Here is an 18,937-nt window from a genome sequence, read left to right as displayed (position 1 = left end):
ATTCAAATGCTGTCTGGCAGTTTTTCTTCGATATAAAGCATGAAAAATGAAAAACCGTGAAAAAAACGCCTGTCTATACATTATTAGATATTCAAGTTGCGTAATAAAAAAATAAAGAGAGGAAAAAATATATAAACAGACATGACGTATCCTATTATAATATATTTTTTTATTCTAAGTAAAAAAAATCCAAATTTTCTTTTGCGAAGGAAAACTTTATAATCTAGTGTTATACACTACTGGCAAAGGAATATTAGCAATAGGAGGTTTTCAATGCGATAAAAAAAAGATGGTAAGGCTGCAAAATACACTGCAGTGCAACAGAGACGGATAAAGTGTCTTTTCCCTACAATCGTATAGGGGAAGTGATCATAGAAGTGATACGACGAGAGGGGGCGCCGGGCGGGTCTTTAAGACGCTTGTGTGGGGGTTACCGCCTACTAATAGAACAGAATCGAAAAAATAGAAACAGGACGGACAGTGTTGCCATTCAATTAAATCGAAATTATGTTGGCTTGTCAAAATCCTAAATCTTCTAATCCCATTATCTTGCCTACTTAATGAAATATTAAATAAAGTACGAAACAATTTTACGAATGTTTTCTCTAGGCACATAACTTCTTTCTAAAACGAAAAGTAACATGCAAAACTTTGATATCATTTCTAAAATAGCAAGTGCAATTCTATGAAATGGCAATACTGTACGATCTTCCTAGCAGTCGCCCCGACACAGTCGCTCGGCGGCGGCGCTTCACAAAGCCGCGGCTGTGACAAAGGAATTAGACCGAAAAAAACTTTCTAAGGAGTAGACGAACAGGGTTGCCGGGTTTGTTAGATTATAATTCCATACGAGAACAAAATTCTGGGTAGATCTTCAACAAAAATTAAAGGTACAGAAACGAAATAAAATATAATATTTAAGTCCAAAATTAGCATTCCTATGTGTCGTAATAATAGATCACTCAAATAAAATACAAATATAATAAATATAACAAGAATTAGAAATAGCTAGGTATATTATTTAATATTAAAATAAATATTGAATTAAATAATATTAATATATTAATAAAAACATATAAAGCTATAACAAGTAGGGATAGCAGTCACAAATTAGTGTAGCAGTCACTTTTTACCTTTGTACAAATTTTGATCAGTGATATCTAAAATTAATTTCATTTCAATGGGAAAGCTGTAGCAACTCTCAACTCTTTTTTCATATTAATATATTTTTTTGACGGGAAAATCACTAAAATATTTGTCCGAATTTAGGTTGTTTCTTAACTTAAATTTTGTTTTTTGTTTACATTTTTTGGGGGAAAATATGGGTTCAACTTTAGTAGATGAATGAAATAAAATCTTTTCAAAAGATATCAACTTCTTCGGGCATGTCGCCAATACCGCGCCTAATAAGGAGTAATAAGGATTTTTAGGAATATCTCTGTAACTCTGCAACTAGACAGAACGATGACCTGTATATGTGTTATTACTAAATAAAATTTAATGAAACAATAATAAAGTCAGATTATACAGATTCCAACGCGGCAGTCGCTTAATTTTTAGTAATTAAATTCTAATAAACTAACTTGTCAGTTTATAATCATCTGCTGATGATGCTAACATGGTTAGCGAAACGCGCGTCCAGTGTAAAAGTAAAAGTGTTTTGGTGTATTGTGGTAATTTAGTGTTTTTATTTTGCTGTTTAACACCAAAGGTTCCAACCCTCAACTGTAATAAATAAGTCAGCTTTTTAAAAGTGCTTCTATTGTAAAAACTAAAGACGCAGTTGAACATATCGTTAGATTTTTCTTTAAATCGATAGATCGGTAGCTTACAGACGAAACCGGTAGACCTGGCAACTCTGTGATGAACTGAAGGGAGTCGGAATAGCGACGTGCGGAGGCGCGGGAAGGGAAATAAAATAATGGCGATAAATAAAGGGCAGGGAGATGGGTATCATGAGTGGATGGGAGGTGGCGGAATTTCCAAAATTTGTTATCTTATTGGAGTTTGTCTAAGTAGACAGTCGTAGTGGAAGTGGAAACGGGGAAGTTATTGTCCATCTCTGTTTAAGCATAGACTTTTTATAGGCGTTTCATTCCAATGCATGTAATTTCTATGCCTAGAGATCCATTGCCGGGCCTGTATATTATGATTATTATGCATGTTCAATTATAAATTTCTGATAGTAGTAGATACCTATTAAGTGAGGTGGAATATTTGGATGGCTTTAATCGTGACCCGACACAAACTATATATATATATTAACATTTGTGTTATTGACAAGAATTGTAGAATTAATTGTCCATGGTCAAATTAATACAACAACAACGAAGCAATAAATTTTAACGCATTCATTTTCCAATGTCCGATGTTCCAAATTATTAATCATTATCCTGTTCCATCTAATATATAAAATTCGATTTTCATGAAATTTATTTTATTTATTAAATTATGATGTATTCTCAGTATGTCTGGGAATAAATAGACTGTTATCTGTTAACGTTGATTGAAGAAAATAAGTTACAACCAATTCTTTCAATCAATGCTGTTATATGGTAAAATTGTAGCAATTTTTTTTAAATACAAAGGATTAGCAATTAAAATTACTATTTAGTATAAAATAGTAAATAAATAAATAGTAAATAAAATAAAACATATAAATCAAAGAACGAATGAGGCAGAATGAAGAATAGTAATTAAATTTGAATACGCGGTAATAAATTAAGTTAATTAAAGCAGATTTATTATGAATAATTACTAATTAAATTCTAATTGGTATAACGACGATATTATTATTATATTTACAATTTTTTAATAAAATAACTCATTAAAAATTGCAGAAATAATAAGTTTTTACTTACTTACTTACTTTTTTTATAATTTTTGCGTCCTTGCTGATTTTTTTTAATTGCATATTAAAAAACGAATTCCGCTTGGCTATTATTAGAGAGACCTCTTTATGGCTATTATTGTCAAGTTGTTATACTCGAATACTTGAACGGCTAATTGGTTTTGTGTAATTTTTTTTCTCCGCGGATGCCCGTATATACCGCGTTACGAATTCGAATAAAATTTAAATATATTTGCATCGAATTTAAACAAAAACGTTTTTTCTTGCCATAAAAATCCCCCTCGGGATTAAAGCGTTTTATTTTTTGTAATCCGGCAAATTTCAGGTGCAGTTTTTGCCTTGGTTTTTCGACAGGAAAATATTAATGACATTTTATGACGAATGTGACTTTTTGCGAAGCGGTATCTATTACTAGCATGTGTGGGAGATAAAAATACAGGTGCGACATAGTGTAATAGATGCCTTAGATCAATGATATAGAATGATGTGTTGCAATCATAGATAAATGACTTATAAAAGTTGTAATTAAGAGTCAATTTTACTAGTCCGAAAAGGTAACAAAATAAGCCTTCGGCATTTAACGTTTTGTGTAAAACTGGCTAGGTGTTTTTACACAAATGCAGAAGAAAATTAAAGATAAAGGATTATACTATCTCGTATTGTAGCACATTTTTAGACAACTTCTTTATTTTTAAGATTTTGATGGTCAATATCAACAAAATATTTCTTACGTTTGGCCTAAATTTTCTCGAAAATAAAGATATAATTTAAAATTCCTTTGCAATACTGAAATAGGTTGAAGTTTTATGATGACAATGATATATAATTTATATGGTTTTGTAACAAATTGCTCTAGCTATTTTATGGCAAATGCTGAAGCTCTGCAAACCTTAATCAAGCCTTAATCAAAGCACGTGTGTTTGGAATTTTGGGTGTAGCTCATAGACTTAAAACAAAATATAGACTGAGCATCTCATTCATAAATAGCTGGAACATGCTGTCAGACAATGTCTTGTTATTGTTGTGTTATTGTTTTAGGTTATAACGAGTGCGACACGAGCGATAGATAGGTTGTCTCTGTCGTAACGGTCGTTCCCTGACGACTCTGACGAGAAACGCAACATTGTCTTTCGTTTCTCAAGTACACCTGAACTCTCCGTATCATAGCCGGGTAATTTTTTTATTTTAATGAAGCTATAATTAAATTAAATATATATCGTATTTAAACTTTTTTATATTTTATTAAGATTTAGGAGAGGTTTTTTTAAATAAAAGTTTAGAAAAAACGTCTTAGAGTCCAAAAAGGATAAAAATAATAAAATACATGTTATAGTAGAAATTTTATAATCGAAATTACGTAATTTTTGAAATTATTAAAAAAAATATTAATTTTAGTCAAACATTTACAACCCCTAATATTAATCAAAACAGGATCTATTATTCTACAGATATAATAGAATCAGCGACAGGGAGAGAAAAAAAATTATGATTGTTGTAATTTTTTTTTCTGGTTAAGTGATGTCTTATTTATGTAAATTAGAGAAAACATAAATCTGTTCCATTAAAGCACGGAAGGTTATAGGAAGTGGATAAAATGAAAACTACATTTATTTAACTCGGTACTGTCTTTATTATACCGGGTGCGTCCCAAAAGTGGCTCATCCCCATAATTTTTCGTATTTTTTCAAATAAAAAAACAAGATTTAGTATGCTAGTATATGACATAAATTAGGATTGATTGACGCATTCAATTAAATAATAATAATTATTCGATAGAAAATGACACTTTGAATAGAATGACATATCATATGTCAACTTTTGACATTTTCGCATATGGTTTAATTGTAATTGTAACACGCGGTTCATAACGACAATTTGACTCGAAATACCAAGTGTTTGGTATCAATATATTCATAAAAAATGCTTTTTCCAAATATGCTAATGAGTCACCCTTGTTCAATTTGAAAAAATTGACATATGATTAAAAATACGATTTGTAAATCTTTTAACCGGCGTAGACAAGACACGAAACCTATTAGACGATCAAAACTATTTTTCCAAGGCTCCTTGATTAAAACTTAGTGTTTTTAACAACACCATGGCACCCTGGATTGAAATTTAAAATACGATTTGTTTCTAAGCGACAATGTCAAAAGTTGACATGATATGTCATTCTATTCAGAGTGTCATTTTTTATGGAATAAAGTAGCAATATACCGAGGGTGCCTTTAAAAATCAAAATATGTAATCATTTCCGGTGAAACAGGAAGAGACCAAAAACAATTGAATAGGTCAATCAATCCTAATTTATGTCAATATGCCTACTAACAAACAAATCTGTTTTTTTATCTGAAAAAATAATAAAGTTATAGGGGTGAGCCACTTTTGAGACGACCCGGTATATTAAAAAATATTGTTTCATAATGTAATATCATTTTAAAATTCTTTTATGTTATTTTAGATTCTGAAGATAATTTTAGAATAAACCGGAATATATTTTTAATAAAAATATTATTAATTATTAAAGGGTTATAATAATTATCATTTTGTTACAAAAACCTTTATATAAATAATTATGTAAGAGAAAAAATTCAGATTTTACATTTTACCAAAATATTATCTCCGCGCCTTACTACAACAACGCCACTGACTCCCAATGGGTAAATTGAGAGTTGCCTATCGGTCGAAAGTCGTTTCAAGACTTAAATGGATTATTTAAGTCAAATTTCTTGCAAATTTGGCACTGGCGAAGCATATTTTATAGTTCTTGAACAGAAAAAGTCAATAAAATAAACACTTACGCACTACAAGCTAAGAAAATGCGTTAATACAGCCGGGGAGATAGCGGCAACAAAGCTTTTACTCTGGCTTTACCGCACACGTGCGACACGTACTACAAGGTAATAAATGAATGAATAGGCTCCCTCGCCTCTAATCGGTGTTGTCATATTGTAAAGAACTTATCCTTTTTAAACAGTATCCGACTTATAATTTAGTAGTACAAGGACTATTTAATACATCTCTGGAATATTAAAACCTACTTTATTAAACTGTAGTATTAATATCTAAATATATGTGTATAACAAGAAAAAAAATATTGATAATATTAAAGACTTGACAACATAGGCTGGATGAGGAAGGCTCGGTCGACTGTACCCAGAAGTAAACATGTGTATAAAAAAGATTGTTTGACCGCGTTGAGATGTAAATAGTGTAGTCTAGATTTTATTTTAAGTCTATGGTCCACTCCAACTTTTTAGCGTTTTCTTATTGAATTCGATAATTATTCTTCAATTTCAATTAACATTTATATGTACTTGATATATGTTATACGTCGATACTACTTTTGTACCTTTTGTTAACATTTTAATACGTTTTTCTCGTAATTAATTAGGATGATACACCATAGGCGTAGTCAAAACAATTATCAAAAAATATAAATATTACTTCAAACAGCTAGGTTAAGAAAAATATGTGCTACGGCACTGTTTGGTGACATCGTCACAATTTGCTCTCGGGTGTTATTTGTCCTTGGATTCTTTAGTCATTGAGTTCAACAGTTTAACGAAAGTTCCACATGTCGGTGGCTAACACTTGGCTGCCACGAACCCGCGACTAGGCAGCTTCGTAACGAATAAGTCGCATACTTTATAGTAATACATCATAGTAACTCTTTTAGTGGCAAAAACTACCCAAGACACTACCTGGCTATTCAAAATCTTTCCCCATTTTGGTCGCAGGTACTTAGCAGCTACGAATATACGACGTAGCCGCCGATGGTCACCGCCCACTTTGTAGTGGCTTTGATAGTAGCAGTTACGTATAGTGTGACCAACGGATCTGTAGCTACGGGGTATCGGCAGGGGAACGCAGTTGTAAACAAAACACGCCCAATTTCATTCATAAAATAGGCATGGGCGTACGGTGTTTTATGAAAATAATGTGTATCATAAATATAATATTCAGATTAATAATTTTTTCAAAAAACTTTATGCTGTTTGAATCGTTGCTGTTGAGTTAGCAGATAAACACTAAAAGCTTTTATTAAAGCTCCCTTAAATATTTTGAATCATTTTATTATTATGTGTTGTTAATATAATAGAAGAAATAATTACAGCTGGGGGTTGGAACCTTTGGTCTTACACAGCAAAATAAAACACTAAATCAGTACAATACACCAAAACACTTTTAATTTTACACTGGACGACGCACGTTTCGCTAATCATATCTGCCATCAGAAGATGATCAAGACTGAATCTTGAGGTATATTTATTTATATATCTGTACTAACTATATTTTTTTCTATAATACAAAATTTTAGATATAATTATTTCCAGCAAAAAAAATCTTGAAAATAGTTAACTTTGGAAGCGCAAACAAAACATAATTTTACTCACCAGTAGATCCAATATTGCCTATTACACCAGATATGGTATAGCTCCGCCAGCACTTTTTAAAGGTTAGGTCATTGTCGACCCATATGTTTCATCCCTTTGAATAAGAAGACTAAGGAAGGAGCATATCAAAAATCTTAGGTACACCGCGATGGGCCTCAAATATGGCCGACTTAAATTCCGGTTTATCAGTGTCGTTCTAATTTTATTTAAAAAATGTAAAACTATGATGTAGACGTGGGGTAGACTCAATAATTTGTTGTTTTATGTTACGTTGTGAATAAATGTTGGTAGTTATTAAAATTGTTATAAAAATATATAATTCTAATAAAAATAGATAAGTTATAATAAGTATTTATTAACACAAACATCCGATACGCTACTGAAGCAGGTAAGTCAAATTAATGTATCTAAATTCTTTGACATCTAATCTTTGACAAGTAATAAATAAAAGCTAAAATGCAAGAAAAATATATAATTTAGTTAATTTAAGTGAATTTCATAAATGATCGGTTTACTACACGTATGAATATTATATAGTCACTTACTAGCGAAAAGTTGTTCCATTATTTCACTCAATTTTTGCCGAGATCTACCGCACGCTACACAACCAACTATTTTAGAGTCTTTTCGATAAATCGCGATAGTGTCACTGTTAATTTAAGTTCTGCCACAATTTCCATCTAGATTTACTACCTTTATACAACTATCAGTAGTAGAATAAATAATAAATAACATAAAATAAGCTCCGTAAAGACTGACAAATCCACAAAATTTCAAATCAAATTCAAATGTGTCAAATGAATCGTCAAACAGAACTGTCAAGGATCCCCACCCTAGAGAGCTTTTATGGTGGCTTTTCCGCCCACCATGCATGAATACATGGATAGCATTATGCTCCTTCCTTAGTCTTCTTATTCAAAGGTTTCATCCAAATAGATAATACTTGGCTATATTTTCGAATTTCGCGTATATACTTATATCTCTCTCTGCAATTTAATGTGCCGCTCCATTCATATTTATTTGTTATTTTGACATTTACGCCAAAAAAAATCATTTGATTTTAATAACCCCCTAAGCGTTTCCCTGCAAAAGGAAAATTCGATTCTTCCTGCAATTTTTGCAAAAGCTTTCTAATTGTGGGGACGAGTTTGAATTCGAGATAAAATCTATTTATCAAATTCCTGACCACTTCGAAAAAGTCGTCGAGCTTTTCGACAGCGGTCTCACGTGGTCATTTCTTTCCAGAGCTGGATATCATTTTATCGGGGTTAGTTTTCAGCCTTTTTTTATCTTCTGTGTGAATTTTTTTATAGCCCATACGCTAACTCCGGTATAAAGAAATATCCGCTCATGTTTACGTTTAAGCGGCAACTTAAGCGAACTCTCTGTAGCTTCTTCATCGCAAACCCTATTATGAACACAAGGAAATAAAACAAATGAGATTTCATCCACGTTATTATTAACTTACCTATATAAATTAGCTATTATTTCTCTTGTCTGACTATGTAGCGTCCAAAATCTGTATAGGTCCAAAATCGAGGATCTACTGGAGCCCCAGACTTATAAGTTACTGAAGAAGGATCCTACTGCCTTAATTGTCAGAAACACCAACAGACTCATCAAGGCCTCCTCACTCCCCAGAACATCTGAAATCAAAATTAATAGTGTCCCAATTCTAGACCGATAGTGAGTGCTCCAGGATCGCCTACTTACAACTTAGCTAAATACTTGACTACGATCCTACAACCGAAAGTCGGCAACACAAACTCTTATGTGAAGGACTCAACGCATTTCGTCCAAAAGCTAAAAGATATAAAACTGGAACCATCTGACATCATGGTAAGCTTCGATGTGGTATCTCTATTCACGAGAGTACCCCTAGGCGAGTCAATGGATCTAATCAAGGAATCATTCCCACCTGACATCGCGGAGCTCTTCCGAGTGTGTCTGACTGGTAGCTATTTCTTATGGAACGGCAATTACTACGAACAAACAGAAGGTGTCGCAATGGGTAGCCCAATCAGCCCAATAATTGCTAATTTCTTTATGGAGAGATTTGAAGAAAAAGCGCGCTAGAGTCATCCGTTCTGAAGCCCGCTGTATGGTTTCGTTATGTGGACGATACATTTGTGGTTTGGAAACATGGACGTGACAGCCTAGATGACTTCCTTCATCACCTTAATTCGCAGAGCCCGAGCATAAAATTCTACCATGGAAACCGAAGTAAACAACCAACTGGCCTTCCTCGATGTGCTTGTCAAGAGAAATGGCGACCTTTGGATCACACCGTGTATCGAAAACCCACCATACAGACCGGTACTTACACAAACTATCAAATCACCATCCAAGCCAAAAACAGGGGATTATCGGAACATTAGCAAATAGGGCAAGACGTATCTGTGCTAATGAACACATCCAAGAGGAACTAAGTCATTTAAATAAAGCCTTTCTTGCCAATGGCTATAATGACAGAGAAATAAAGGCGGCGCTGGCACCTAGGCAGAGGAGACTCTGACAATGAACAGGAAAACATCATTAATAAGGCCTTCCTTCCATATGTTTCCCAGGTCACCGATAGGATTGGTAAAGTTCTCAAGAAGCACTAACATCAAAACCATTATAACAAAGATACCAAAACAATAAGGGACTGCTTTAACCAGCAAATAGACAAAAGAACCATTATCCTAAAGTTTAGGATAACCGGTATAAAATAATGGTAGCGTAATAATGATCAAAAAATGACCAAACGATATTTCAGTAGTAACGAGACTCCTACTCTTTTCACAAGAGACCGTGCAGTTGGGGATAAACAAGAGAATAGTCAGGCGTAGCAGAGCCATGGCAAGAGATGGTGATAACAAATCCAATTCGAAGACTCGCCAAGTCATGTTCGATGACATAGGATATCATCCTCGTCGTCAGGGAAGCTGTTGAAATTGATATCGTCCAAATAATCTTCAACTTTCATAAGAAACAGATTATACAGAATGAAAGAAATAAGTTATTAAATAAAACATATCGAACAATATGAACTACGTTAAAATTCCTTAGTAATATTCGTCCGAATATATGCTAAACAGATTATATATAATAAAAAATATATGTGAGCAATCGGAGCAAACACACCTCTGAAGATGCTAGCCACTCGTGCTAGCGAAACGTTAGGAAGCAATTCTAACCGACGACGGCCTAATAACCCGAAAAACCAAAATTCTTCAAACGATGGCCGCGAAAGCCTAAACTACTACAAACAGATTATATATAATAAAAATATATTAAATTTATAGTTCATGTCTGGCAATTTTGCAATTTTATAGATAAACGTGGCAATATCGATTTTTTTTTCTCGCATTCCTTCCGTAGCTTCAGATCCGCTGGTCAAACAGTATCTGCCACTATAAATGCTAGTTGGGGAAGCTCTGCAAACCTTAATCAAGCCTTAATCAAAGCACATGTGTTTGGAATTTTGGGTGTAATAGACTCTTATGTCATATATTAACATACCAAATCTCGTTTTTTTATCTAATAAAAAAAAATTAAAAAGATTTAGAGGTAAGCGACTTTTGCAAAACACCCGGTACAAAAAACATTACATATCAGATTTCATGCGTATAAAAACTCTTAACAAGTATCTATATTTCGTACATAATAGTAAGTTTGACTTCCAAATAACCTCTCATGGTCAAATATCTTCGAAAACAGACACCATCATACCTTTTTTGATTATATAACAATTCATCAACTTTTTTGCATGGTTTATCTAGACCGTGGAAACATACACTAATACACCGTCCTTGCAGAGGTAATTTTTTAATTTTAAATTACTATTTTTTCCTCAATTAGTCGCGATATTGTTGAAAAGTTCCCGATTTTCTTTCCACCGACAATTAACGATAATATTATAATAATTATAATAAAAGAACAATTTGTTGTCGTGCGGGTGGCATTGAATCGTAATAATTTGTCTTGCTGTGCTTTCTAGTGAGAGCCCGGTCTTTTTTACAAAGGAGAATACGAATTGAGAGTGTATGTGTGTATTTTTTTGTAATGGAAAAGGTTAATGCAGTTCTAAATCACGAATATACCGATATTGGGTGGAGTTGAATTCTTATAATGTAAATTGTGTAGCTGTACAAGTCTACTGCATTTCCTTATTACAATAAGAATAAGCACTAATAATATACAGGGTGTTTCAAAACAAATGCGAAAAACTTCAGGGGGTGATTCCTTGTTCAAAATAAAGAGTAGTTTGCTTCATAAACGTTGGGTCAAAAGTCAACCATTAGGCAGATATCGCGGTACAAAGATGGCTGAAAAATAATGTTCTTATTTTTAAACGAAAGAGATAGACTAATGAAATTTTATGGAAGCATTACTGTTATGAAAACACACTGTCTGGTAATTTTTCACTTTTTAAAATGAGTGGGAGGGGTTGAAATAAACTACCCTATCATTCTTGTTAACGAAATTTAAAGAAAATCTTATCAAACACATGCAAAAAAATAATTTGGATAGCTTAGTTTGTTTAGAAACTTTTTATCTCTTGTATTTTTTGATAAAACTCACCGATTTGAAATTAAAAATAAAATGTAAAGCATTACATCTCAGGACAAAAACATTTTCTGATAAAGAATCTAGTGGGCTGCTGTAATTTTTTAGGAAAAAATCTAGTCGGCTGCTGTTACTTTTTAGGATGTTCCTAATATTATTTTATTTGACATTACTCTACTGCAATACGTTATTATCTAGATGATTATTATTATCGTTATTATCACTAGATTCTTAATCTAAAAATGTTTTTGTCCTGACATGTAATGCTTTACATTTTATTTTTTAATTTCCAATCGGTGAGTTTTATCAAAAAAACACAAGAGGTAAAAAAGTTTCTAAACAAACTAAACTATCCAAATTAAAGCATTTGCATGTGTTTGATAAGATTTTTTTTTAAATTTCGTTAACAAGAATGATAGGGGTAGTTTATTTCAACCCCTTCCACTCATTTTAAAAGAGTAAAAAAAAATACCTGAAAGTGTGTTTTCATAACAGTAATGCTTCCATAAAATTTCAATAGTCTATCTCTTTTCGTTTTCAAGATAAAGAATAAAAACATTATTTTTCCGCCATCTTTGTACCGCGATATCTCCCTAATGGTTGACTTTTGACCCAACGTTTATAAAGCAAACTAGCCTTTATTTTGAACAAGGAATCACCCCCTGAAGTTTTTCGCATTTGTTTTGAAACACCCTGTATAATTCATAAAGTTAAGATACCGTATGTTCGAAAAAAACGGCGTCCACTTGGAAATGAACACTGATGACATACCCCATATAAATTTACATATAAAATGAGAGCGATCTTCATTTCATAGCCATCGCCGACGCCGATTTTTTAGTATCTTTTAGCCGAAAAAATTGGAATATGTTTGGACTACAGTCGGATTTAAGACTCCCAGTATTTTCCAATGGTGAGTAATCCCCAGTATTAGTAATGGTGATGATAAAGCAAAGCAAGAATTTCCATTAACATACAAACTGGATAAAATTTTCTCACATTTATGTCAGCATGAGAAAAAACAATATGGCGATATTATTATATAACTTGGTAATATTTGAGGGGTAGTTTCATCTCGTTGGAATTTGACTTTCGAAAAATCCGTTTGCCAAAAATATGCTTTTTACGTCAAGCTGCTCGTGGTTAAGAAATTACCCAACTTTTTGGCGAAATATGTAAAAAAAACAAATAAATTATGCTTGTCCAAACGTTTTCCCGAAAGACTAACCGTTTTTTAAATAACAAATATTGTAATATTTGAGGGGCGTTTTCAACCCTCTTGGAATTTGAGATTCGAGAAACCCCTCCTTATCGAACCTCTACACCCCACAATCAATCCGTTTGCCAAAAATCAGCTTTAAACGTCAAGCAGTTTAAGCAGAATCGTGATTACTCAATGGTCATATTTTATGAAACACCCTGTATAAATTTATAAAAAATCTTAGAATAAGTAAAACAACAAAATAAAATATACGTGTTTAAGAGTTTTTCCGAAAAACTCACCGGTTTTTAAATAAAAAAATATTTGAATATTTGAGGGATAGTTTCACCCCCTTAGAATTCGATTTTCGAAAAATCCCTTCTTATCGAACCTCTACACCCTAAAGTTAATCTGTTTTCCAAAAATCAGCTTTTTACGTCAAGTGTCAATGACCAGATTTTTCGAAACACCCTGTATACATTTTTAAAAAATCTTAAAATATATAAAAAACAAAATAAAATATACGTGTTTAAGCGTTTTTTCGGAAACTTGACCGTTTTTTAAAGCCCCTTGGAACTGGAATTTCGAAAAACCCCTTCTTATCGAACCTCTACACCCTAGAATCAAACTGAATGCCAAAATTGAGCTTCTTACGTTGAGTGGTTTGAGCAGGATCGTGATTAATCAGTATGTCAGTCACTTAAAGGATTTTATATATCAGTATAGATTTTCGAGAAAATTTAGTCCAAACATAAGGAATATTTTGTTGGTGTTTGGGAATCAAAATCTTAAAACTAAAGAAGTTGTCTAAAAACGTGCTACAATACGTATATAGTATAATACTTTATCTTTAATTTCCTTCTTCATTTGTGTAAAAATACCTAGCTAGTTTTACATAAAACTTTAAATGCCGAACGCTTGTTTTGCTACTTTTTTGGACTAGTGAAATGGACTCTTAAGGGTAAGTAACTTGTCAAAAACATCCCGTATATACTTGAAATTGAATTAATGCACTTGGAAATCTAGAGACGAAACTATTATTCAAAATCAAATTTAAAAAGGCAACTTTTTAGGGGTGTTAAAGGATGAAAGCTTTACGATATGAACCGGAGATATCACTACACGTAAAAGTAGAAAAAAGAACATAACGGTGTAAAATTCTCATCAAAATTTTATCGGTCATATAAATTTAAGAGCGTCTCCTAATAAAAGCAGAGCGTGGAAAATAGACAAAACTTTGTATATTATATGTCTCAACAGTAAACTAGGACAAAAGGTTCAATAATTAAGTTATTTTTTCTAAAAGTAATTTGAAATATAATCCCATCAAAAACATAGAATGTAAAAAACGCAAACTCTCGCAACACAATTCTTCCAACATATATACGCGATCGCAGAAGGAAGTGAACATATACAGGCGATATTGAAGCGAAGGAAGTGAATATATAAATTTGACAAGCGATAATTCATAAACTATGAGGTATAATTACTAGATATTTTGGTACCCAAGTAGCATTTTCACGACTTGCGGCCACATGTTTACTAAACACAGCGTTGGATTAGTTACAAAATATAGTTAGCTCCGTACCTTGGGTATTAAAATAAATGTAAGCGTTGTTGTGACGTTGTGCCGACGTTGAACTAGTACTACAACAAAGTAAAAGCTTCTGCGACGTCGAATAAACGTTGTCTTGTAACCTTTCTTGCTTAAGTGATCTCTAGGTGATTCAGACAACGTAGTTACAATGTTGGGCAATAAAGAGTTTTCCGACGTCACTTTCAGGACCTATTCCAACGTTGCGCAAACGTCGTCTGTTTTACTAATTCCAACGTTGTTTAGATTTCCTTATTCTTAAGCGGCCCAAACATTATCAAACAAATTGCGCAACAAAGCGATGCGCAACTCTGCGTTGCACAACTGATTCCGCGGTCCATACACTATCAAACAAGTTGCGCAACAAATCGATGCGCAACGTTTCGTTGCACAACTCCATCACCCATGCACTTAGTAAAATTTTGATCAAACTTTTTATTAAAAGTTGTGTATTGTTTGAGAAACAATCATGTCCTCAATTGTCATTGCGTCAATTATTATCATATATACCCTAGATGATGTCGATGATACCCAAAAACAAAAAAGAAAACAAAGAATTTGGATGAAAGAACTAAAATATTGCACAACGAAGCGCAACACACACATACACTACACAACGCGTTGCGCAAACAGTCCTGTTGCACAAAAGAATTTAAACATTCTTGAAACTCATCAAACAATTGCGAGGCATCAAACACTACCATACATTGGCAACTCGTTGCGCAACAGCCTGCGTTGCGCAATTTGTTTGATAATGTATGGGCCGCTTTATGTTGCGCGTTGGTAGAACGTCGAGCCACTACCTTTTGGAACTATATTGAACCATAACCTTAAATCTTAAATTTTCACTTCATTGTTCTGTTCAGTCAGACAGTTCAGTGCTGTTTTTGTTTTTATAAAAAAACCTAATTAAAATGGGACGTAAGAAAGGCACATATAAAACTAAATTTAAATATACATCGACATATTACCGATAGTTTATCCACTCCCTCGTTTATTTAGAATATAGATGGCGGCACAAGCTAAACTGTAGGATGACTAAATTAGGCAATCTTGCGTCTAGTATTCTACCCGTTAAGGCTGAACTGCGACTTTATTAGTCCAGTATACGACTATACTCCAGCTTAATCTCCAAAACAACAAAGTGAAAGCCGCCATGTTGTTGAATAAGAAAATGTTTTGTTCCTAAAATAGCAATTCCTGCTTTTTGAATACATTAACTTGAAATATTTGACCCTAAACAACACGCGGAAACATTTTTTTTTTCGACTGCGAATAAATTATTCTGATTTTACTAAAAAAAATTCAAGGAATTTTTTAAAACTTCTTTAATTTTAAGGCCCATTAGTATTTTTCAAAGCAGAAACAATACATTTATCAATAAAGTTGTTTGCGTTTAAATTTTTTGCCTTGGGTAACGAGTTACATAGTTGGTTAAAGCGTTTCAGTAATTATAATCTTCAAACATCCTCCACACTTAAATACTTTTGTTTTGTTTTCTTTTACTGCCATCTGGCATATGTCTCTAACTAAATCATAAAAATAATATTTTTACTCTAATATCTATTCCAATTTAGGATAAAACGCGACTTAGACGCCATATTATATTAGTTTTGTATTTCTGTGAATTAGGATTTTAAACAACGTTGCAGTTTGTACTAAATTAGGCTTCTAGCCAACGTAGGTATCCAACGTCGTTTCGACCCAAAAATTATTCTCTAAACTAGTGTAGACTAGGGTTGGCACGAGGCTGTGCCGACGTTGCGCCCCGACGTTTGGTCGCGTGACACAATGTTGTCCCGACGTCCAAATGCTGCTTGGGTAATCTAGCCAGCTATAGTATGTCCTCATGTGTAGTGATAATTAATAATCTTGCTTTATGCACAACGAAGTTACAGGGTGGTGAAAGTGCCGCTAGTACCTTCGAGGAAAGGATGATACGGCTGTGCTCGACTTGACGGGGGCATTATCGTGCCCCACATTTGAAATATAATGCCGGGTATAGACCAAGCAAAAATGCTACGTACTTTCCACACTTCTCTACGGGGTTGAGTCGTGGACACTCAAAGTAAGCGCAATGAATAAGTTGGAAGCATTTGAGATGTGGGTATATCGCAGAATGCTGAGAATACCATGGACTGACCGTGTCTCGAATGAACGAGTTCTAAACCAAATGAATAAGGACCGAGAACTCCTCGACATAATAAAAAAGAGGAAAGCAGCCTATTTGGGCCATATGATGAGACATAGCAAGTATGAATTCCTTCAGCTCATCATCGAGGGTAAAATTGAGGGAAAGCGCGGACCCGGACGACGGCAATGCTCCTGGCTGAAGAACATCAGAGATTGGACAGGCCTGGACTCACATACTTTGCTGAGAAGAGCGAAAAATAGAGAGGAATTTGCCATGGTTGTTGCCGATCTTCACTGAATGGAGAAGGCACTTTAAGAAGAAGAATAGACCAAGCAGACAAAACAGAAAAAAATATGTTTTATGACTAAATTGCGACAAATCCAATATATTTCTGCGACATTTTTGTCGCATTTTTGTTTTGTTTCAAAATTCGGAGACTTTTCAATGTCCCGTCTCGAGTCGGAAAATATCAAAGTGTATATGTTTTGTTCGTATATTTTTCAACAAGTTGTCGGCGCAGTGTGGATGGCGTGTGCTGTCAACAGTAGGAGACCAGTGAAATTACACATGGTTAATAAAACTCATTCGCATCAACTAAACTTTTAATTTTGCCGTACTTTTGCCCTTGCGATGTGGACAATTTGTCTCAAGTTTGAATTCCCCATTTTTTGTCGCAAGTTTGTCTTGTTTTTGTCTCAAAATCGTGTTTTTGTCGCTTTGGTCTGGACCCGGCATAATCATAGTCTTGAGCCACAAATATAGCGTACCGTTTTTCGCGAGTAACGAAACGTTAAACAAGATTTTCCGTCCCACAAACATCTCTTTTCCTGCTTTATCACGCACTAAAAAATTCATACGAAAATCCGAACGAATAATAAAGTTTTATCTTTTTATTTTATGAGCAGAGGTCAGCCGCCGCCGCCACCGGTGATGGATTCCAAGTTCCAGCGCGTGAAAACGGAAGAGGAAGATGTGGAGGGACCGATATACGGGCCGAACGAATCGTGGAGGATATGGAAAAACGTGCTGGTAATCGGATTCGCCTTTATGATCCATTTCACGGCGTTCTGGGGCGCCTCCAACCTGCAGAGCTCCATCAATTCGGAAGCGTCGCTCGGCACGTTCACGCTGGCTGCCATTTATGCGTCGCTGATTTTGTCCAATATATTTTTGCCGGTTATTGTCATCAGGTAAGTCAAATAATACATGCATAGGGAAGATACCCATAAACGTAAATTCAATAAGTCAATATATTAAATACTTTTATTATTTAACTAGCGCATACCCGCAATTAATCATTTGTAGTTGGAATTTGACTTTCGAAAAATCCGTTTGCCAAAAATAAGCTTTTTACGTCAAGCAGTTTAACCATAATAGTGGCTAAGCAATTACCCAACTTTTTGGAACACCCTGTATGATTTTTTAAAGAACTTCAAAATATGTAAAAAACAAAATAAATTATGCGAAAGAATAACCGTTTTTTAAATAACAAATATTGTAATATTTGAGGTTCGTTTTCGCCCTCTTGGAATTTGAGATTCGAGAAACCTCTCCTTATCGAACCTCTAAACCCCACAGTCAATCCGTTTGCCAAAAATCAGCTTTAAACCTCAAGCAGTTTAAGCAGAATCGTGATTACTCAGTGGTCATATTTTATAAAACACCCTGTATAAATTTTTAAAAAATCTTAAAATATGTAAAACAACAAAATCAAATATACGTGTTTAAGTGTTTAAATATTCTAATATTTGAGGGGTGGTTTCACCCCCTTAGAATCCTAGTTTCGAAAAATCCCTTCTTATCGAACCTCTACACCCTAAAGTCAATCCGTTTTCCAAAAATCAGCTTTTTACGTCAAGCGCTTTAAGCAGGATCATGATTAATCAATGACCGGATTTTTCGAAACTCCCTGTATACATTTTTAAAAAATTGTAAAAAAACTAAAATGAAATATACGTGTTTAAGCGTTTTTTCGGAAACTTGACCGTTTTTTAAATAAAAAATATTGTAATATTTGGGGGGGGTTTCACCCCCTTGGAACTGGGATTTCGAAAATTTCCCTTCTTATCGAACCTCTACACCCTAGAATCAACCTGTATGCCAAAATTGAGCTTCTTACGTTAAGTGGTTTGAGCAGGATCGCGTGATTAATCAGTGAGTCGGTCACTTCGGTCACAAAGGATTTTATATATTAGTATAGATATATTGA

At 33.8% G+C, this 18,937-nt stretch overlaps 2 protein-coding genes across 3 annotated transcripts in view; one reads left to right on the top strand and one right to left on the bottom strand.

Annotated features, from left to right (window-relative positions):
* LOC115882709 (putative serine protease K12H4.7) overlaps positions 1 to 18,937 on the bottom strand; it is a gene marked incomplete in the record, with an annotated part of 747,005 nt that overhangs the window by 443,910 nt on the left and 284,158 nt on the right.
* LOC115882712 (UNC93-like protein) overlaps positions 1 to 18,937 on the top strand; it is a 91,661-nt gene that overhangs the window by 49,003 nt on the left and 23,721 nt on the right. For both annotated transcript variants that reach the window (XM_030900935.1, XM_030900936.1), the window contains exon 2: positions 17,634 to 17,918. In XM_030900935.1, the coding sequence (XP_030756795.1) occupies positions 17,634 to 17,918 (285 nt within the window). The remainder of the gene's footprint in view (positions 1 to 17,633; positions 17,919 to 18,937) is intronic.

This window comes from Sitophilus oryzae, unplaced genomic scaffold (genome assembly GCF_002938485.1).
Source record: "Sitophilus oryzae breed Bouriz unplaced genomic scaffold, Soryzae_2.0 scaffold_179_pilon_pilon, whole genome shotgun sequence".
In the NCBI taxonomy this organism is placed as follows: Eukaryota; Metazoa; Arthropoda; class Insecta; order Coleoptera; family Curculionidae; genus Sitophilus; species Sitophilus oryzae.
This window is presented reverse-complemented; position numbering and strand designations above follow the sequence as displayed.